Below are 24,613 nucleotides of genomic sequence, written 5' to 3' on the forward strand. Positions count from 1 at the left end.
ATGCAAAATATGTTGATTTTGTGTTTGAATGTGATTTGGATGTGAACTAATGTCATTTTTATAATTGACTTATCAAACGTAGATAAAGACAACGTCAGGCCGTCTCAAGAGAAAGGAAAGATGAAAGTTGTAAACGAGTAATGAAAATATAGTTTGTACTTTTATGATTTGAGTTCAATATATATATACACATACATACATACATGATTGTTGCAAGCTAGCTATTAAGGTAGGCTTATTACTTGTACCATGGCTCAATTTGTATATAATGATATAGAATGCTGAGAATTAAATTGAGCATAGTATAAACCTACATGGTATGAAACTATGATATGTGATCATGAACTTATATGTATTAATTCATTGGTTACCCTATTAAATGTCTCGGATAGAGTCATGTATAGTTAACATACCATAGGATTAGTGTACTGGATTATTGTAAAATCCCAAATTTTTGGTTTAAAGTTTGTAGAATTAATTCTAGAATGAGTAATTGGCTTAGTGATTAATAGTTAATAAAGTTGTCCTTGAGATCTGAGTCTGATTCCCCTTACACGTGCAAATTTTATTTTTGTAAATTTTTGCTTCCCTTCCTTAGGTGTGTCGTCCAACCTAGTAAAAGCCTTAGGTTTAAATACCAACTTTTAGTTCAGAAATTAGCCTTTTGCATTCCTATTCTTTTCTCCTTGCCGCCCAACCCTTCTCCCTCTCTGTTCATCTCCATTTTTCTTTTTCTTTTCCTTTCTTTTCCTATCATTGGTGTTGTGATCCTTAAATTCCATTCTATTGTTTCTTTACTTGTTCGTTGTCATATAATTGGATCGAGAAGGGTAAGATACTTTGAGTTAGATCCGAATTTACATTTTCTTTTCTTCCATTTTTTATTTTTCCTATGCTAACGAAATATGTGATCTCATGAATTAAACCTTGGTGAAGGTTCAGATTTGGATCCCTCATGTAACGCCCCATACCTGGCCTAAACGACAAGGCCAAGTCTAGAGAATTACATCTATGATTTCTCAAAAAAATGAATTCCCAATATTTAGTTTTTTTTTTCTTTAAAAACATTTAGAATCAAAGGAACTTAACAAACATAAAGTTCAATCCACGACTTAACATCTAGGAAATCAAATTTACGAAAAGCATATTAAAACTACTAATAACGTAAAAAAATAATAAGTAGAACGACTAAGCTCCCGATTCGTCGACCCGATCAGCCTTGTGGGTTATCTACAGTTCAATTAACAGTCAAAGTGACTAACTAACTCAAAAAATGAATTCAAAATACAATCAATAGAATCACGTCTGCAAACGAAACTTCTCAACCATATACATAATCAGAAACAAAAATGTACAGTTCAGCTTAATAGAACAGATGTTTAGCAGAGTAACCAATTTCAAATATAGAACAGATTAGAATAAAATGCAGCTTCTTACCCCCATGCGCTACACACCGTCTCCGTCCAACCCAACACACCATAATAGGTATTTACTACCCATCTAGCCCTACACACCACATAGTGCCGGAATGACACATTTCAGAATATTTGCAGCTTAGTTGTTGTACAAATTGCGTTAAATGCCAAATTCAATTACAATCTCCATGTCTTAGCCACTGATTTAGAGCACATCACTACCTCCAATATACAGTTCCCAACCCAATGCAAATACAAAATTCAAATGACGATTAATGCAAAAGTTTATATAACCATTCAGATACAGATCACGCTCGTGCAAAAAATATATATCAACATTACTAACGATTTTCACATGCCATACGCATACAAATATCCAGTACCCAGTCTAGAATCATAAAATAGCAGTTTACGTAATTCAATGCAGTTCATACGAACACCACAGAGGACCGGCATTTGTTTCAAATAAAGTATGCGGGCCGAGGGAAAAATAAAGTTCTTGGTCCACACGCCTGTGTGATTTCACATAGCCTACACAGTTGGCTCGTATAGCCTCACATGGTCTGGCACATACTCGTGTGCCTGCACTTGTGTCTCACACAGCTTGACATACACCCGTGTCAATGGTCGGTATGGTCCTAACACGCAAAAAATGAGTCACATGGCCTGGACACATGCCCGTGTCTCTAGTCTGTATGTTTCTAAGTTGTGAACAGTGAGTGATACAGTTTGCCACACAGTCGTGTGGCATCATAGCCATGGTTTTTGGCGTCCAAAATTTGTAGAAAGTCGGGTTTTCAGTATGCACCTATTAGTGATTCGAAGTAGGAACAACGCAGCAGACTTTCGAAGCCTAAAACGACCATTCAATAACTCCATTAACAACTTAGGCTTCCTTTGGTTTGGTTGTAAAAGCCAGTGAGGTGCAGTTGGGGGGAAAAATGGTACCAATCTCACTGTTATGCTGTTTGGTTCAGCAAATCGGTACAGTGAGATTGCATCTCCACCACACTGCTAAGCTGAAAATCAACTGGAGATTTTAGCTACAATTGAAATCAACTGAACTGTTGGTATTTTTAACAGACAAAAATACCCTGCTGCAACTAGAACCATCGTCAATGGATAAGCTCTCAAAATGGAGATAAAAGAGACAGAAAAATATATACCCTCAAAAATGGTGACCCTTTCAACTCCACTCTCCCATAACTCTTTATCCTCTCCAGAATTATCAACGAAACGCCATGGTTGTCCTCTTCATCAACCCATGTACCTCTCAGAGTCACATGTTCTTCTTCTGGTATGGCCCTTGCTTTTTTTTTTCTTTCTTTATTTCTTAAACTGCTTCCAAATTCTTTTTCCTTTTTTCATCTTTTTGAATGTTTGGAATATGGATTCAAGCTTGAAAGTAATTCCCATTATGTGGGTAAATCTCAATTGTCGGTGATGTCTTCAGTTCAAGTCATGTTTTGGGGTTTATATTGTTGAGTTATTGTCTGGAACTTTAATGGGGGAAGCCATGTTTAGCTTTGTGTTTTCTTTTTAATTACTACCGCTGATATGTTTTCTTCCATCGAAGCAGCTAGCAAACGTGTTCCCAAATTCGAGGAAAGCTCGTCTCCTTTTAAGGAATTGAGGGCTGTAGCTTGTGGCCTTCTTGCTAGGGGTGAGCAAAACTCGATTCGACTCGAAAAAATAAAAAAAATTCAAATTTTGAGTTAAACGAATCGAGTTATTCGAGTTAATCGAGTTATTCAAATCAACTCGATTTTTTTTTTCGAATTTCGAGTTCGAATCGAGTTGAGTTTTCGAATTCGAATAACTCGAATAATTCGAATAATTCGAATATCAGACTATAATATTTTACATTTTTACCCCAAACTCCCAAACCTTTTTACTTTTCCCTCAAAACTTTTACTCCTTCCCACTTTTCCCCTAAAACTTTTACTCCCCTCCCCTCCCAACCCCCCAATCTACCCAAAATTCATTTCCCACCAAAATTTTACTCTCCCATTTATTTTTTTCTCAAAATTTTACTCCTCAAAACCCTCAAAACCTTTTATTTTTCCCTAAAATTTTTACTCCCTCCCACTTTTCCCCTAAAACTTTTATTCCCTTCCTATCTCACCTCCCATCTATCCCAAACCCTCCCCCCTCCAAATTTTTTTTTAATATTTTCCCTCCAAAATTTTACTCCCCCTATTTACTTTCCCTCAAATTTTTATTCCCCAAAACTTTTTATTTTTCCCCTAAACTTTTACTTCTCACCCTTTACCCTCAAATAAAAAATCAAAATTATCCAAAAAAATCACTAAACACAAATAGTAATAATTTTATTTATATCTACTATTTATATTATTAAATTAAATTTCACATTTTATATTATTTATATTATTGAATTTTTTAGTCATATTGAATATTTATATTAAAATTAAATTATTAATTATGCCATAAAATATTCGTGTTAAAATTTTATATTGGTATCAATTTCACATTTTATTTTTAAAATAACTTTTATTAAAAAATCATATTTTTACATTTAATATATTTTTTAATTCTAAAATACATAGTGACAAGAATCTGAAGATAATTGAAACAACTAAGCAAGCAAAGAAGCTAACCAATATATAAAAAATTAATAAATAAATTATGAAGTGATGAAAGTTAATAAAAATTTTGATTAAGGTGGACAAGTTTTATTACGATGGGTGACAATGGTTACAAGGACCCAAAATTATTTTTTAAAATTTAACTCGAACAAATATATTCGATTCGATTCGAATTCCATCTCACTCGACTCGATTCGAGAAAACTTCAAATAAAGTTAGGATGATAAAATGAGATTCAAAAACTCGATTAACTCGAAAATTTTCGATTCGATTCGATCGAATGCTCACCCCTACTTCTTGCTGTATGCACCGTTGCCATTGCCTCGCCTGTAATTGCTGCCAATCAGGTTGAAACCCTTCACCACTCCTTCTGGGTTAAGAACTGCCAGGAACACATAAATTGTTGCACGGTAGCTGTTTGTATCTTAGCCTGAAAGAAGAAATAATGGAATTCATACGTAAATTAGCCTAGTTAATTCAATCAAACTGTCTATCCAAGTTACCTTAGGTCATTTAGTAACTGGCTTGCTCGAGTAAGGATGACTATTGGGGTTGGGGAATCAATGTTCCCATATCCATCTGACGATTCAAATTAACACTGTCAAAAGGCAACTAAAAATGTCTAATTACTAAAGCATTGTCATGCAGAGGCTTCTTCCGTTGTCAACGGAGCATAACCGATGCGAGCGTGCATTCGTTGGTAACACCATAGGTCAGGCAAATGGTGTGTACGATAAGCCGCTCGATCTACGCTTCTGCGATTACACTAACGAGAAATCGAAACTGAAGGGGAAATCTGTTGCGGCTGCACTTATGTCAGATGCTAAGTTTGATGGTGCAGACATGTTTGAAGCTATGATGTCAAAGGCTTATGTTGTTGGAGCTAGCTTCAAAGGTAAATCTTCTTTATGTTTTGCATTTTCTGCAATCATACATATCAGTGTTTTTGAGACAATTATAATTTTGTGCAAATTATCTATTTGATAAACTTGGCACAATTACTCGTATATATTTAGATATAGATATATGAGTATGATCCTCAAAATACATGAAAACATTTAGAAAAAATTAAGCATACACGTACCGAGTACATGTGTGTATTCAACACACATCCAAGTTGAGTATTGGAAATCATGGTGAATAAGTTTAGCATAAAAATGGGAAATGTTCCAAAATATAATGAACACAGGTACAGACTTCTCGAATGCGGTTTTGGATCGAGTTAATTTCGGAAAAGTGAATCTGCAAGGAGCTATATTCAAGAACACAGTGTTATCTGGTTCAACATTCGACAATGCGCAGCTTGAAGATGCAGTTTTCGAAGATACCATCATCGGTGACATTGATCTTCAGAAGCTTTGTACCAACACAAGCATCAGTGCTGAAGGAAGAGTTGAGTTGGGTTGCCGATGACTGATTTATATACACATATATATTCTATGTTCTTACTTTCTTTTTCTTTTTTAATTTTCATGTTGGGATTAAAAATGGTACTGGAAAACAGTTATTTTTGGTTTTGCTGCGTCTTTTATCTGTTTTGGGCCGCAAATGAAACAGATCAAAAATATGTGGAAAGGAATTTGGGTCAATCGGCGCTCAGGCTGATGTCTGATTTGAAAGTTTGCCTTATTATTTAAAGACATAATGGCTATCTAAAAGAAAATTTCTATTTTTCATTTTTACTCCCTTAAACTTGCATTATTTGGTAAAATCTCAAAATTGATAGAAAATTTTACTTGTGTTGATGTGGCATGTACGTGGATGTAATACCAGTAATTAATTAAATTTTTAAATTTAAAAAATTCAAAACTATATATAAAAAAATAAATACATTAAAAATTATAAAAAAAATTATATTTAATTACATTGAATCAAAGTTCATGTATTAAATTGCACATTGGATCAAAATTTATGTATAAATTTGAAATTTATACCTATATAAACTATAGCAAATATAGCAATTTATACTTACATATGTAAGTATTTAAATTTTGAGAAAAGGGATTAAAAGCCATCTAAAATAAACAAGTCGATTAAGGCATTATTGGCGTTAACTGCATAGGCTCCCTTTGGATAGGCGGTGCGTTTATCTAATAAATAATTTCAATTGATTATATAATTCATTAAAATATTAGAAGATACATTTTAATATTTTATTAAATGAATTTATAAATTCACATATTTTAATAATTTTAAAAAAGTAAAATAATTTTAAAAAATTCTATTATATATCAATTCTAATATGATGTCCTTAATAGTCATTTTTTATTCTCATCTCACCGCTACAGCTGCGTTTGAATCCAAACACACACTCCACCATTGTTTCTAATCTCAGCGCTACAGTATCCAATCTCACTGCTACAGTAACTAATCTCACTGCCACCGCTATTTTTAACCTCACCGGAGGTAAACACACCGCCTATCCAAACTCACCCTTAATTAAACTAAAATGCTAATTCAAATTCGAAATTACACTATGTCGAATTTTTGACATAAAACTATGAACACAAAATATTCACTTACCATAGATCGTTCAATCCCTAAATAGAACTTAAATTGTTTGAGGAATACTCGTCTTAGGATCTCCACCTAAACAAAAACAAAATGGGCAATTAACGAGAGCTCGAGGCACACTAACAATAATTTCCAAACTCACAGAGTAACGTCGAAAACAAATGAAACGAAATTACAACAACAAGAAACTTACGCAGAATTCTTCAATCAAAATAATGAATGACACAATATCCTCTATTTAACCTGCTAGCAGAGTTACCAAAGTAATCAAACAAAAGAAAGAAAAGAGAAAGGAAGTAGAAACGAAAAGAAATGAAAAAGAAAAAGAAAATGGGATGAAGGAAGAAAGAATGTCAAATAAAAGGAATAAACCAACCAAGAACATTTAAAACATTTAACAGATAGCACATAAAATGAATGATTCTCTATCGTCTGCGCAGAGAGTCAAACACAGGACCAGGATGTAAACAAAAGCTTAACCATTGAACCAGTAGGCTCATTCTTGGCACACTTAAATAGAATTAAACTTAAGTTAATAGTTCACGGATAGGGATTCAGGCAAAATAAAATAACAAGACTTTTTAAAAAGACTCAAACCCTCGAACTCGAACACATAAACAAAGCAGAGAACCACAGATACAGAGACCTAAATACGATAGAATTCAACAGTCAACATTCAAATTTTTTTGGGCGTTACACCTCAAATCTATAGTAAAGGATGTAGGACGTCCGTATTAGTTAATCGATTAGTAGCAGTGTAAGTAATTTTGGAATTCAAACCTGAATTTTTGGTTTTTATTCATTTGTTCTAATCGGATTCTAAAGTATATCTTAGAGATTATTGCTAAATGTTTGATCTTGGTGTTAGGTACAAATCTAAACTCGATCTAGTTGGATCTTGAGGCTTAAGAGTTGCGATTAACGACAGTACTTCAAAGTGCGATTTACCAGGTGTGTGTTCTAACTAAAAGTTAGCAAATCGAGTGTGGTTTTTGGCCCACATGGGTGGTCGACATGGTCGTGTGCCATTGTAATGCTAAGGTTAAAACTGAGCTACACGGCCTGACGCACGATAGTGTGACCATTATTGGGGAAATGTTATCGATTGTCACACTGCCTTAGAGAGTTACACGGCCTGGCCGCACGTTTATGTACTTCAATTACACAGTTTACACCCCTTCACACAGCCTCCTCACACGACCGCGTGACCCCTGATTCACTATTTTTTCCATTATTCTATGAAATGTTTCGTTTTAATCTCTAAGTAATTCCTTGCATGATAAAACTCCTATAAGTATGATTGCGATTTCATTACTGATTTATTGACTCTATGACCGTGATTGTTATGATAATACTTGTATGTAAGCATGCTACAGATTACTATTGTTAATATTTCTTTCATGGAAATCATGTCTCTAAAACTGTTAATCCAAAGCATGTTGAGCATGCCATTGATATTGTTACTAAATTTTACTGTTTAACATGATATGCTACAGGATTGGTATGCCATTTTGCACTACATGAGATTGGGTTTGTTGGATGACGGAGGAGTTCCATGGATTACTAGTAGCATTTAAAGTCCGCAATATTGTTGTCAGTGCACTACATCGGAGTGCTGAGGAGATTGGGGGATTTAATCGCATTATTGGCAGCTTGTCTGTAAAATTATCGATAGTTTATCTGCATTACTATTACTAGTGGATTATCCACATCGATCTCTAGCTCACACTGTTTAGAGTTCGGTAGGCGAGTTCTGGGAACTCATGGTGTGTAGTGGATGGATGGGTAGGATTATTGCACTATTTCACTAAACATGCCATATACATAAGATATTATGCCAATGTAAACCATATGGATTGTGTACTGAGTGGTATGTTATACTGATTGAATGTATGTCTACTTTTGCTTAGTCTCACACCGAGCTTTCTTAAGCTCACCCTTATAGTTTCATACTTCTCAGGTAGTGCTCAAGACTAGGATCGGACTCGGCATGCGGATGACTCTCGAACATCGGACTATTTTTACAATATATAATTTTCTTTATAATTTTTCATTGGTTTTTAGACGGTAATTTATTAAACTGGATTGTGTCTTGGTAGTCATGTTTTGGGGAAATATTTTATGCATGCATATTTCATTCAGACTTAATAACTGGTAATTGCATGCTATTCAGTCTAAGTAAAAACCGATAGAATTTTATTTTCGCTGCATTATGAATTCTCAATTTTTACGAAAAACAAATCGAGGATGCAATGGTTTTGCTAAAGCATTGCCATTAACAATATAATGAACTTTAAGGATTAGACAATATAATGAATGAACAATTTAACTTAACCCAAAGTACAACCATAGTTTTTCTAAAGCTAGACTAGTTAGAGTTTTCTTTGAAAAAACGATTGTAGTCTGTTTAGCCATTCTAATGGCTAATGTATCCTTTATAATGTGTCAATAATGTCTAGACCAGATTGGGGAGGTTAAAATTATACTTTGGTCTATACCGATGAGGCGCGAAACTCATATTATACTTCAGTTTGTAAAAGGGTAGCAAAAAAGAGGCATATAGGCCAATATCAAAAACTATTTCATTAAACAAAAAACTCAGATACCATGTTAAAGTGATTAGAAGGTTATGAAATGGATCCACTTGATTTATTAACAGAATCCTTTATTTATAGAGGTAAACATAAATGATTACATTTAAAATATTAATTTAAAACAATTCAAATCTAGGGTAAAAGATAACAACAATTTTATTTGAATATTTCAGATCCTATGTTTGCTTCATTGTGTAGCAAAAAATTGTGCCAAATGATATTCCAATAGCAGCTCATAGCTCCCAAGTTTAATACATTGTTCATGCCATAATACCAAAGCAATGACCCATTGATTTAATTACAAATATTCAAGTTTGTTAAATATAGTGCTCATATTTGATAACTTAGAAAATTTACCTTGTCATTTGGAATTGTTAAATCTGTAATTGTTTAATTATTCTAATATGTGTGACGAATAGCATGATTGGGTATATGTTACGAATGGAGTTCATGTTGTATGGATATGTGGTCGAGTCTAAATAAACATTGCGTGTGTGTGTCTGTTGGTTAGAATTAGGTCTCTCTAATTTTTAATGTTATTAATAAATTAAATCCTAAGTTCTTTGTGATAGGGTTGTTTGTTAATAAGGGAAATAATTTCTGCAAGCTTCCTCTTGGTTATAGAAAAGGTAAGGACAAATTATTTTCTAGGCACGATGTCGATAACTATAACTAATTTATTGAGGAATACTAAAATTTATCTTTGCATCAATGATCAAACTACAGACCTACCTAGGTTTAAATAGGTTTCCTAGGGTTTTTTTTATTCGACACCCACCAACTATCTAAAGAGACTTACACAACAAAATAAATTATTTAGGTAGGTCTGTAGTTGGTGGGTTTGTGTAACTATAATTAATTTATTTAGATAAGTGACCTATCATCAAATGTAGTAGTCAATTTGGGCCAATTCCACACTTAATGAACTTGTTTTCTAAGCAATTTAGGATTTTATATTACGTTTTCAGTATTTAGGCCTTAGGATAAAATATTAATAAAATAAGTATTTTTAACACATTTTATAAGTGTTGTGACCCAATAGGTTGACAAGAGCCTTAGGTTGTGCTAATATGTTTAATTGGATGCATAGGATGAAGGTATAAAGGCCCAATTGATGTGGAAACAAAGGATGAGTGATGCACAATCATCCCGAGATGTCAATGCACAAAACGAATGACACAAGGCTGGAATGGGGTGTCATGTCGCGCCACGCAAGGGGTGTGGCGCAACACAGGTTGACTTCCTGCCCAAGCAATTCGGGGTTATTTCTGTCCACGCAATCAAACTTATACAAAGACCTAAGATGTGCAGAAGACTTAATTTGGGATGCCACTAATTCTATAAATAAGACATTAGGGGTTTGATGTAACTAAGTCATCCTAGACGCCTTCAAAAATCCTAGTAGTTTAAGAGTAGATTTAGATTATTTTCTTTTCAGCTTTTCATAACTCTTTTGTTTTTCCTCTTGAAATCAGTTTTGATTCAAGAGTTAATTTATTTAATTCAAGTATTTCAGTTTATTTTCTTTTGCATTCGATTTAATTCTTTATTCCAATCGAGTGATTAGCTACATTATTCCCTATTCGATATTCAATCCACGATTATTTCAATCTCTTTCCTTTCCCGAATTGGTTGTGTTCTTCACATAATTTATTCAATCAAGATTGAGATTATGAATAACATGATTGGCTAAATCCCTTAAGGGAGATTAACGAATGGATGAGGATGTGATTAGTGGAGGATTTAGGGTTTTTTTAGAGGGATTAGTTGGTATGAATTATGTGTGCTTAAACTACTAGGATTGACAACCCTAGGAAGCTATCATATGCTAGACAAGGCCGGAAGATAAGTCGAACTAAGCAAATCGTAATTTATCCTAGTTGAGAAAGTGAGGTTGGGAGATAAGCAAGTATCAACCAATTGATTAGTTAATTGGAGGCCAAGAGTTAATAATTGGTTAATTGGTAACTAATCCACCCTAAAACCCTAATCCAAAGTTAGTTACAAACCCTGAAGCGAGTTAATCTTCCTGATTGATTTATTGATTTATTTCGTTGTTCATTTTTCTTCATTTATTTCTTCTCGTTATTTATTTTTATATCTTCAACTTATTTTATGGTTTATCATAATATAGGGATTAAGTACTGCTACTTAGACTTATTATTGTAAAAATATTTTCATAGTTTATTCCATCCTCCCTCGGGTACGATTCTCGGAATACTTTCAAAATATTTTGTTATACTAAACTATATTACAATTTGACCCGTGCACTTACAGACATTGTCGTTTTTAATTCTTATATTTTTTGTGTGATATTTAACCATAAACGATAACATATTTATAGGCGGTTAGTAGGTCTATAGTTGGTGGTTTTCACATATGCTCTTTAGGTAGGTTTTTCGTGATAGATGTTTTGTTGCACAAGTTTTTTAAGTAGATTCTTCGTTATAGATGTTTTGTAGCGTAAGCTTCTTTAAATAATTTGCTTAACTATAACTAATTTATTTAAGTAGATTTCCTAGATTTGTTTTGGTTTCCGCACTCACCAATCACATACCTACTTAAAAAGACTTGAGTAGGGTGCCTCACTCTACAAGATTGTTGTCATCTATTATTCACATATGGTATAATAATGTTGCATTAGGTCAAATCACAAACCTGCCTAAAAGGACGCAGCAAAGCATCTAATAACAACTCACAAATCACTGGAAGGCATATAATTTACTTGAACGCAAAGGAAACCTCCCTTAAAAACCTGTTGGAGACATAATCAAGGACATTAATTCACCCCTCTACCATCTCCCCATACAGTACTTGTTATCAAAGCCTCCCAAAAACCTCCATTCGGCTATCGATTAAACGCGTGCACCATCCATAAGCTGACAACATGTCTGAGTCCATCAACAAACATGGTTAGAAATTGAATTACTAATTAATTAATGATAAAACAACCAACCAATTTTGTTTATCAAAACATCAAGTAATCGACATTCAACGATTGAGCCTTGAACAAGCTCATTCTTTAAGTCAATTTCTTTCAAAATTGGTTATGATTTTTTTCCCTTTCTTGTTTTGATTGCTATGGTTGATTACATTTGGACTTACATTTTCTGAAAGTTCATTGTCAATGGGGTCCAATCTAGCTACTAACATTTTCTTCCTAACAAGTTTAGTTTTAACCTTCCTATTCGTAAACAAATAATTGTATCATCAAATATTAAACAAAATTATATTAATAAGTTCATAATTAAATTTAAATAAACACATTTTAATATTCACCTAATCATTGGACCCAGAGTTTGGATATGCTGACACATCTATATTTTACGAAGCTGGACCAATTTATTAATTGTTAGGTGATAAAGATGTCAATATATGGCTAACTTTAGATAGCTCTATGTCATAGAAGATTTAAAAAAAAAAACCATCATAGGAGATTATTTCTATTCAACAATTGAGGAAAAATCCAGTTGGTAAATTTCATTTGTTAGATCTAGTGCTGATTCTTATGTGATGAAGATGTCAAAATTATGATTGTGTTTATAAGGAAAAAGAGTCCAAATATATTATTGTGATAGCTCATGGATGAAGCTTGATGGCCCAATGAGCCTTGGTAACTAGACAACTTAGGAACCAATTCAAAACTTAGCCCAACATAAAGGGCCAAAAGATCATGTTCACTTTTTGGCCTAATTATGGTTCTAGTTGTTTATCCATTTTTCTTGAATTTGAGATTTTAGTCTATATGGTTTTTTGGGCATACGTGTGATTCAAACTTGAGAAAGTGAACAATCAATAAATTGCAATTTAAAGTTCAAAATTATAGATAATTAGTTTGTATCTTTTAATTTAATATAATTTAGTCCTAAATTTTTATAGTATCATTAGTTAGCTCAAATAGTGACACCCTTAATTATTTTGATTAAAATTTTAATTTTAATTTTTTAAAAATACTTCTTTCTGACTTATCATATTTTTTCTTTTTAGGGGCTTGGAGTGAATTCTTTTTCAAAAAATCACTTTAATATTTTGATCGGAACAATTAACAAAATTAATTGTTTAAACTAAATAATACTAATATTATATAAATTGAAGGATGAAATCATGCCAAAAGAAAATATTGAAACTAAATCTTAAATTTAAACCTAGTTTAAAAAAAACACCAACACTATAATTTTACCTTCCATCTTTAGATCACCTTACACTAGTTAAAAGGTTAACTCCAGTAGCACATAAGGTTTTTCTAAAGTTAAATTAATTGGCCCACTTGAGAATTTTACATAATTAGCTTTCTTTTCTACTTGTATTGCAAGGGAATAAACGCTTTTATTTTTACTATATATAACATATTTAATATAAGTAATATTTAAAATAAATAATATTTTACAAAAATATTAAAAATAATATAAAAATTTAGAACTATATTAGAAAGTAAATTATAATATTAAATTAAAATAAAAAAATTAAAACAACATTGATACATGTGCAAATGGAGTGAAATTTATCAAAGACAATTTAATTAAGCAGCCAATTTTCAAGCTCAAAATATTAGTCAACTTGCGACGAATTTTTAGATTAGATCCAGGCAATTATGGGTTAAGATGTCTACATAGGATTTGAACAACTATCTCTTAGCTTCGAAACGCACTTTGAATTACTCGATTTTGAGATCGAGAGCTCAAGTTATGATTGTTTTAATGAAGATTGCGTGAGCAAGATTTTTGGACAGGATTATTACCGGAAATTGCGAGTTTTGGACTTTAATTCGAATTTAAAACATATTGGGTTCAATTTTAGGCTTAATTTTTTTATTATATATGAGTCTAATATTGTATATATTAGGTTTTATTATTTTATTATTTTTAAGATATTTTTAAGTATTTAAAGTTGTTTAGGGGGTTTTATGTTTATTAGGGAACAAGAAAGTTTAGTTCTACTAAAACTACTTCTTTAGATTAATTCGAGTTTTATCTTAATGTAATTAGCTAACCTATATAAAGGTCTCTTCATTATTCATTAGAGATAGATCTTAATTAACAAATTTCAACTCTTAGAGTTATTGTAACACCTCGGATTTTGGGCTTAGAAGTTTTGTGATTTGTAGGTAGGGTTACTGGCTAGATCGGGCATTTGAATTCGTTTCCACATTTTAGTGTTAGAATGGGCTTATTGATTTGATGGTTGTTTGTGTGTTAGTTTAGCTTGGGGTTTTGGGTTTGAGTCTTCATGTATGTGGTTTGGGGAAATAATTTTAGTCTACTTTTGTTTTTGGGTTTTAAAATACTTATTTCATTTCATTTATTATTATTTTTGGAAAAAGGGGAGTGATTTCTGAAACTTCCCAAAAACTCAATTTCACGTTCTTTTGTTTTCTCTTCCACCTTCTTAATGCAGTTTTTTTTCTTTCTTTCTTTTTTCTCATTCTACTTTACTCTTCTTTGGAATTTCAAAAAAAATCTTGACGTTTTCTCTGCCATTGAATTCTCTTCTTAAATTTTCGTTGTTGACGTTTGGGTAGTTCAAGAAATCAAGCGGAAGTAAGTGGTGTTCTTGGTTTTGTAAAGCAATTTTTGGTTATTCATGTGTTAGATTGGTATGATGATAATACTAGTATTTTTGGTGTAATTGAGTTCTCAGAATTGTGTTGAGGAAGCTATCTGGTCGGGTTCTGGTGCTAGAGAATTCGTTTTAAGGTGTGTTTTTGAACTCGTGGTAATTAGGGATTTCTTTGTGACTGCTAACTCTTGATTTTTCGGTCGTTTCGGTATGATTTCATGACCACATGGGTGGCCACAAGGGCGTGTGCCCCCACACGGGCAGTTCACACGGCCATGTACAATTGTAAATTAGGGTTTTTGGGAAAATTTTGGTGTCACACGGCCGTATGGCCGATTTGGAGATTTTGTCGATTTTTACACGGCCGTGTCCCTTGGGAACACGAGCATGTGCTTTTGAAAATTAGGGTTTGGGTGATTTAGTGCCACACGGTCTGGCAACATGGCTGTGTGACTAATTTGGGGATTTAGGGATCCCACGCAGGCATGTGTTTTAGACACACGGCTCTATCTGGTGGGCATACGAGCATGTGAGACCCTCACACAGCCGTGTCTGCCCTATGCCCTATTTTAGCACAAATGGACAGAGAGTTACACGGCCTATTCACACGGCCATGTCCCTTTCACATAGGTGTGTACCTTAGTCACACGGCCGTGTGCCCCCTTTCACACAGGCGTGTGTCTCCTTCACATGGCCATGTTGATCCCCCCACGCGGCCTAGGCACTTCCACAAGGCCGGAGCACACGGTCGGGTGGCCCTTTTCGCAAATTTGTTACTTTGAGCTATAAATTGACTTGTTTTTAAATATCTATGCATCCCACTCTCGATTAGGACTCTGTATCCAGTTTAGATTTGTGTGTGTATTTGTAATTACAGGGAATTCGACTAGAACTACCACCTTTGATAAATATGTGAGAGATGTTTACTCGTTAACGTATTTTGCGGAAAGTTTACAAACACTAACAATTCTGAATCTGGTTGAATGATTATGTACACATTTGATTCCGTCTATCCGATGTATGACTGTTTCTTTGTTATTCCTGTGAGATTTTTTGCATACGTGCATTTGCGTAAACTAATTTTTGGGGTTGGTTGTGAAGAGAAGGAAATATGTATTCTGTTCTGATTTGATAGTTTCAACTGCATTACATCAGTACGGCAGTTTACCGTACAGTACTGCACATATGTCAGCTTTGTTGCATATTGATATCTAAGTGGCCTAGTCCACATACTAGGTGTATAGGGTTGGATGGGCCTTTCGAGGTCCTATGGGGTGTGCATGGTTGGTTGAGCTTCATGTAGCTCTTATGGGGTGTGAACGAGGGATAGAGAGGTGTTTGGCTGGATGGGTGGGATTGTTTTCTGACATGTGACATATTATCTGAATCTGTGTACATATTGTTTGTCTGATTGTTGGAAGTTCTAGTACTATTGGGTATTAGCAATATTACTCTATTTTTGTGGTTAAGTATTTTATATGCTTGAAATTTTGTAAGTACGGTCTATATGATCTGAGGTATGATTCGTGTATATATATCCGACCGTATATAGGTCGGATCTTTAGTTTATTGTTTTTTTCTTCGGTTAGACTCACACTAAGCTTGTGTAGCTCACCCCTTAGTTTTTCCCTTTTTCAGGTACGCTCATTTTTCTGTAGCTAGACATAGCATGCGGAGGTCTTGGAAGCATTACGTTTTTTTTAAAAATAGGCTATTAAGGTGTTTTCTGTAAATTTGAATTCTTAATAAACGGTTTTGGACTGTAAGTTTTATTTTAAACACTATGGTATGAATTTTGGGCTTTACGCATGTAAGTGTTATTTGGATTGAATTTTTAGCAATAACGAGAATTTGATAACTGAGAATTTTTACGCAACTAAAATTTTCCTACGATCACTTCGGTGATCAATGTAACCTCCAAAATTCGGTCCAAACTTCTAGGCCAAGTTTTGGGGTGTTACAGTTATTCCACTTTGTCATATTTCTCTTTATGAGATTTCTTTGTTATTTATTCTTGTAACACCCCTAACCCGAATCCGTCGCCGAAACAAGGTTACAGAGCATTACCGGAGTTTACAAAATCAATTATCAGACATTTCATTTCATCTAGCATTCATATTAGAAACCAATCAAAATTATACATCTTGCCCCTTAAACGAGCCATTGAGGCCCAAATTACGCATTAGAAACAAATAGGGACTAAGTCTAAAACTCAGAAAATTTTTCAGAAATATTTAAAATTTTCAACACTGCAGGGGTCACACGGCCGTGTGGCTCACACGGTTTGGAGACACGCCCATGTCTCAGGCCATGTGGGCATTCGAAATAGGGACACTGGCCGTGTCTCAGCCCGTGTCCGTGCCCATGTGAGTATACTGACTTGGGTCACACGGCGAAGTCACACGCCCGTGTGCTAAGCCGTGTGGGCATTTTGTTTTATGCAAATATAAAATTCAGGGGACACATGGCCGTGTCACCTGGTCGTGTGTCACACACGGTTGAGACACACGCCCGTGTCTCTGCCCATGTGGATGAAAATAGGTCTTTTTACAAGCCATATTTCTCTCCCAATTTGTTACTAACCTAGCCCCACCAGTTCACAAATCAACAAACTATAACATGGCATTCAACACAAGCTAAAATAAGTGGCTAATCTCAACAATTTATATATAGCCCAACATTAAACAAAATACCTATACATGCCATTATGATCAAAATTAAAACATTCGAAAATACCGATAGAACCGATGGATAGTGTGATATATCTCTGACAAGCTTCCAACCTAATCGAGCTTTCTATAACCTGAAATGTAAAGGAAAACAATTACATAAGCAATAAATGCTTAGTAGGCTCGTATAAACTTTAATCATATCAATTCATTTTAAATAAGAATTTTATACATATCCAGAATAATCCAATATTGATACCCCAATATTCATAAAGTATATTCAACAACTTTAACTATTCAAAATTTCTAAATTTTCATTTGCATTTCTTTACTTTCCTCACTCATTCCATATGCATAACTCACCAGTCATAAACATACCATACCACCATAACCACAAGCTAATGCATTTGAACATAACCCTTTTTAAAATTGATTACATGATAAACCATTTCATAAGAAATTGTATAACTTAAAACTTACCACTCTTTCATGAGCACAAGTATATTTCCATTTGAGCACTTACCCTTTCAACGCATAATATAAATAAACATATTACCATTTAACCAGTAGCTTGGCACTTGTCTAAGCATCAACAACAACATTTGTTAGCATACTTGAACATATTTCATATAAATTCAACATTTATAAACTTATTTTATCAACATATCACACTTGAGTTTATTACTCATCACAATTTCAATCGATGAATACACTTATTTCAAATCAAAACCAATAATAACCTTAAGTCTTCAAACATTAATTTCATATGTCACTTGTCAGATCTTACCGAATCGGGGAATGACTTACAGATATGAGTACATCGTATTCAGAAGCCCAAAGGCTGCATAGAAGCACATAAGTGCTAAACAGAAACCCATAAGGGTTGAAGGAAAGCTCGTAAGAGCTGAACGGAAACCCATAAGGGTTAAATTGAAGTTCAAAAGAGCTAAACGATAACCCATAAGGGTTAAACTGAAGTTCAAAAATGCTAAACCTCGGTTTACTTGGGTAATTTTGCCATCAATTCCTCTTTTGCACTGAACGACTATACTCAATCCTGCATTCCATTCACTTCGAACACTTGATTCAATTTCATAAATTTAATAATAATTTTATTTTCAACAAATGTTACATATAAATACATAATACCATTAATCAATTTAAAATTTAACATTTAAATTTAACCATACGAACTTGCCTTAATTGAATTGTAATAATTGCAGGAGTTCAAGGACTATTTCGCTATTTTTCATTTTTCACGAGTATCTACGAAATCTTGATCTAAAATATAAAATTACTCATTCATTAGCATATATTTTAGTTCCAATTTATTTCACAATTTATACCCTTTAATTTTTTGAATTTACACAATTACCCTAACTTTTACAACTTTTACAATTTAGTCCCTTAACTAGTTAATCTATCAAATCAACAATTTTTTCTCAATTAATAATTTATCTAAATATTCTAGGCCATCATACAACCCTTAATAAAATATAAATTTAATACCAAACCCTAATATTTTAACCATTTTCACAATTTGATCCTAACATCAATATTTAACAAAATCATTTTATAGTATCACCATACAACAAAATTAAAGCTCTAAACTCACTTGATATTAATAATTTATTTCAATATATTAATTTATACAATAAAACAATTCATTTCATGCAATTTGGTCATTTTTGACATTTTTACAAAATTACCCTTTAAACTTTTACTTTTATTCAATTTAGTCCCTGAGCCTAAAACATGCAAATTAGCCATTTTTTAATGTAAACTCATGCTATCTGAATATTCATATATAGTTTCATCCTCCTCCTCTCCATTCCACATCCTTAATGTATATAACATGCTTGTATGTAACATTATCTATAATTCCACTATTACATATATGTTCATATCAAAGCTATCCACTTGAGTCATAGTCACTAAATTATTTATATCTTGAGCTAAAGAATTCTAAATTAATATCCTCTTGATGTTTTTGAAACAAAAATCAAATATCTTTTTACCATAAAAATTTTAGAACTTAATATTTAGCCAATAAGTACAGTAAAATCTTCAAATTTATCACTGTTCTACTGTTTGACAACTTCAACCTATCTTTACTAAAAATTAATTATCTCTTAGTACAGGGTTTGGATGATGTTTCCATTTATTTCTCTTGAAAATATACTCATTAAGAATTTAAAAATATAAATTTAAACCCCTAATTATTTTTTTACAATTTTTGATGATTTTCCAAATTCAGAACAGGGGAACCCAAAATCATTTTGACATTGTGTCACATAAATTATTATATCTCACAATATACAATTCCGTTTCTTATATCGTTTCTTCTAGGTGAAACTGGCTCAATTATCTTTAATTTCATATTTTATTTAACCTCTAATTGGAATTATACAATTTTTGGTGAATTTTCAAAGTGAAACCACTGCTGCAATACACAACTATTTGGTGCTAATATTTACTTTTTCAAGATTCTTTGCATTAATTTTCATTTAGTCACACATAACCATTATACTTTTGGTTATCATTCAATTTAATCATTATATTTCACTTATCATCAACATATAGCTTTAAAACTACTTCTCTCATTTCAATTATAAATTTCACCACTTTTACAATTTAACCATTATTATCATAAAAAATCATCATCTAATATAATATCACTATAAAATCATTTTGTAATTAATTTACTAACACTCAAATTTTCATTTTAAACTTCCTAGCACAACAATATTTCTCACACATAAACTTTTGTACACTTTAAAATCTAATCATTTTCCTACTACTTCATTGTACTAATTTAAATTCATACATATTATTTGCACATTCACAATTAATTAAATCAATTTAGTATACTCTATACTTGGTTTAAGTTAGATTAAATAGAAATATTGAAGTACTTACCTCAATTGCTTGTATTCTTTACAATCCCTTTATTTTCTCTCTCTTCTAAGACAACCATGGATACTAATCTTGTGAAATTGTACTACTCTTTTCTATTAATTTCACCTACTACTTATGAAGAAATTTTGAAGGTTGGAGCTCAATTGGTTAAGAAATGATAAAAAAAGACTAAATTGAAAGAAAAACAAACCTTAAGTTAATAGCATGGAGGGTAACGTGAGAACCATGGGTGATAGGCTGATTTATAGCCCTTTTTCCTTCATTTCCCTTAATTTCTCTAGACTTTTTTATATAAAAATCTAATCAAAATATCTTTTAAATTGATTAATTACACTTTGACCCTCCAATCATGTTTTACCACCAATTAAGTCTCCATAATTATCTTCTTTACTAAATGACCATTTTGCCTCTTATGATTCTTCAAAATTCCTCCATTGACTCATCACTCAATTTGGTAAAATTATGATTTAGTCCCTCATAATTCTTCACCTATTCAATTTGGTCCTAATTCATCCATTTTCCTTAGTTTCTAGATCATTCTACCCTTAAAATATTTTCATTATTGGTCCTTCAACTTTTTCATATTTACACTTTAACCCCTCAAATTTTGAGTATTTACTCTTGGGCAACAAAACTTTTCTTACTTTTGCGATTTAGTCCTTTCTTGAATTAATATATCATAATATACTTCATAATGTTGACATAACTCAAAATTTCCCTTTTTGTCACTTTATTTACTTATTTTTACTATATCAAGAATAATATCTTACTTTCTTACTATAGAAATTTTCGAGGTATTACAATTCTCTTTGTGAGATTTCTCTTTGTTTATTTTTTTTGAAGTAGGTTTTCTTGTTAGTTATGAAGCCGTGAAGAACTCGTCACCCTTTAATTTACTAGGGTTCAACCTTAAGGGATTGGTTAGAGCCATTTGTAAAATTTGTTGAAGATTATTCTTCAAAGGGTTCCATAGAACATTGATTTTCCATCACCATTGGTTGTTTTTATGTAAACTTTGTTCTTCAAAGGGGACAATCTTTCCATCAACCATCTTATTTTTTTTCTTTCATTCTTCATCCTTCAATTTGTCAAGAATTATTTCTTGGAGGGTTAATTAGAATCATTAATTGAATTTGTTGGAGTTTATGTCTCAAATGGTTCAATTGAACACTCATCAAACATGTAACGCCCCAAAAATGTATATTTTTGTTTGTAAAAATATGACACAAATATTAGTCTACTTTAGTGGTTAAGTGTTTTAGGTGTGAGTATGAGGTCCCAAGTTCAAGCCATACCTTTGGTGAAATTTTGGATTTTTTTTTGATTAAAGCCTTATCCTTGTTTAGTGGCCTTAAGTTTAATTATTTGTAAATCATACTAGAATGAGTCTGCTGGTTCAAGTTGTATGGGAGTTGGAGTGTAGGAGGTTTTGTGTTCGAATCTCTGCGTGAGCGAAAATGTTAATCTTTTTACTCGGTTTCCTGGAAGAGTTATGCAGAAGATGGATTCTGAGTAGTGGATTGTTAGTGCGTAGTTAATTGAGAGAAGATAGGGGAGTTGGGATTTATCAGGATTATTTTTGTTTTATTTTATTTTATTTTATTTTATTCTTTTCAAAATTCGTTTCTCTCTTTGTTTCCAAAATTCTGACGTCAACTTTTTTTCTTCACTTTTCTTCTTTGATTTTTCGCGACTTCCTATTGGATTTTTCGCAGTCAATCATTGCTCTTGCGTTCGTGGCCCTTTTTCATCTGGTAAGTGACCTCTTTTGGCCTTCTTCCTTTGATTTGGGGTCTAGCAACGTCATTTTATGGTAGTTAATCGATGTATCCTATGTTTATGAGAAGATCAAAGTGATGAGGTTTCCCAGTTGACACTTTAAACGCGCGGTTAACGTTGCTTGACCTAAGGTAAGATTTTAGTCAATTTAAGTGGGTTGTCCATCACTTTTGGTTCGATTTAATGTCATTCTAAGTGTTTTAATTCTGGGTTCGTTTGGTCAATTTTAGGTATTGGAGTGCTCGGGAGTTTTTTGCAATGGAACAAAACCAGGTGTGTACCTGAAACACAAAAATAAGGGATTCGGCGAAAAGCTAAAATTGCTTGTTGTTTGGATAACAGCAGCAGATTAAATTTGAAAAATCACCATAAATTGTGGAAATCGAATTAGAGGATGGAAAAATATGGGATTAAATATATTTGAGTCTAGTTTCTCATAGAAGAAACGAAGTAAGCAAAAGAATTTCATATTATGAGATATTTAAATTTTAGTGAGATAGGGTCAGAATGATTTTAGAATCCCCTATCCTAACTTTGGAAAATTATTAAAAATTGTATAAAAATAATTATGGGTTATAATTTATGTTTAAAATCCTGAATGAGTCTAATTTCAAGAGAAAGAAACAGGAACATCATCCGAATTATGCACGAGAAAATACTTAATTTTTAGTGCAGAAAGGTTGAAACTATCAGACAACAGAACAGAGGAAACTTTAAAGAATAAACTTTACTTATTGGCTAAATCAATAATTCTAAAAATTTTATGGTAAGAATATATGTGAGTCTGGTTTCAAGGAAAATTTATGGATCTTAATTTGGAATTCTGTAGCTTAAGATACAAATAATTTAGTAACAGTGACTCAAGTAGACAGCTTTGAAGGATCATATGAGTAAATAGTGGAAACACATATGAATAATTAACTAGCATGGGTTACATTAAAATGGATCACGAGGTCAAGGCCAATTTCGGTCATGTGGGCCACACGGGCAAACATCATGGGCTTGTAGGCCCATTTTCACTGTTTGACTGATAAGGTTGCACGGGTCGCCTAAGTCGACTGTGAACCTACTGTAGGGTCAGTAAGCTTACCTAGATCCCTAATTGACTAAAATGACTGTATGAGTGATATGATTAAACCTGATGATATCCCACTGATTTGATACTGTATGCCCTATTTACATGCATGATATTATGTTATAGCATGTCATATCTATATATTGCATTGCATTGGGTTGGAGGATTAAAATGTTCAGAGGAAGTGTACTGAAAGGCCTCGAGCCTAATTTACTGGTAGCTCAGCTGCAAACTACTATCTAGTGTCGCATTCGGTACTACTTGGAGTGTAGGGATGGTGGGTTGATTATATCCCCACATGGAGTGTAGGGTTGGACGGAGATGGTGTGTAGAGGCTGGATGGGTAGGATTTTTGTGACTGCATATATGTTACTGCTACTGATACTGTGATGGGCTAAAGCCCTACTGCATGACTGTTTTTGTACTGAGATGGGCTAAGGCCCAAATTGGACTGATACTAATACTAAAAAGGGCTTAAGCCCAAACTGTGATTTTCTGTTTACTGTTTGTTCATTTGTATGGGGATTACACACTGAGTTTACGTAAACTCACCCCTTTTGTTTAATCTGTACAGGTAATCTCCAAATTTAGGCGGATCGGTGGGGCGAAGGACTCAGTGGTGGCCACACGACTTCTTTTACACTGTTTATTACCTATTTGTGATTTTGCTTTTATTTGGGAGTATTTTTCTATAATTATGGTCTTTACGAATTTTGGTTTAAATTTGGATTTTATACGGTTTTATGATTTAAATCTGCTAGTGTTAGGTAAAACTCGGGTTTTCAAATGAAATTAATGTTTTATCAAAAATACCACGAATACGCAAACTGTTTAAAAGCTTCCACAATAAAAAAACGTTTTGAAATTGAATAACTATTTGTAAATGAATAATGTTTTGAAAACGAACGACACGATTTGAAATTAATAGAAGATATTGAAAAAAATGGTTAAATAGAAAAGGGGACTTAGCAACGACATATTTTTCGAAAAGCACTACCATGTAACATCGTCAGATTCGGTCATAACATCTAGGTCAGGTTTGAGGTGTTACAAAACATGCATCAATTATAATAATTATTCATAATAAGTACGAAAGATATTTATATCAAAGTAATAAAAACATGTAATAATGTGATTAAAAAATAAATATTGAAATCTTATATGACAAATCTTTTTTACTTTTTTAAAAATCCCTCTCGTTTGTTTACAACTTCATGTATTATAATAATAATGGTGAAAGTATAAAAGAGTATTTGCTTCGCATGGAATAAAGAACTTATAAAATTTTTAAAAAAATAATATTATAGTATATAATGTCATCATCAATTAAAATGATCTTACATATCTCTTCGGTGTCATTGTCATTTGAATATTTCTTTTTGAGATATTTTTAACTTATTAATGTTAACAATTTCCATTCTCTTAGATGCTATTAACAAATAATGTTATTTATATATCTAAACTTAAGTTTTAATTGATATATAAC

General features: G+C 32.7%; 1 protein-coding gene across 1 annotated transcript; it reads left to right on the top strand.

Annotated features, from left to right (window-relative positions):
• Positions 1-4,648: 4,648 nt before the first annotated feature.
• LOC107961857 (thylakoid lumenal 17.4 kDa protein, chloroplastic) lies at positions 4,649-5,633 on the top strand. The gene is made up of 2 exons (XM_041097586.1): positions 4,649-4,916; positions 5,211-5,633. The coding sequence occupies exons 1-2, from the start codon at positions 4,664-4,666 to the stop codon at positions 5,432-5,434; spliced, it is 477 nt and encodes a 158-aa protein (XP_040953520.1). The 5' UTR covers positions 4,649-4,663; the 3' UTR covers positions 5,435-5,633.
• Positions 5,634-24,613: the final 18,980 nt, after the last annotated feature.

Source organism: Gossypium hirsutum, chromosome D07, assembly GCF_007990345.1.
Source record: "Gossypium hirsutum isolate 1008001.06 chromosome D07, Gossypium_hirsutum_v2.1, whole genome shotgun sequence".
NCBI lineage: Eukaryota > Viridiplantae > Streptophyta > Magnoliopsida > Malvales > Malvaceae > Gossypium > Gossypium hirsutum.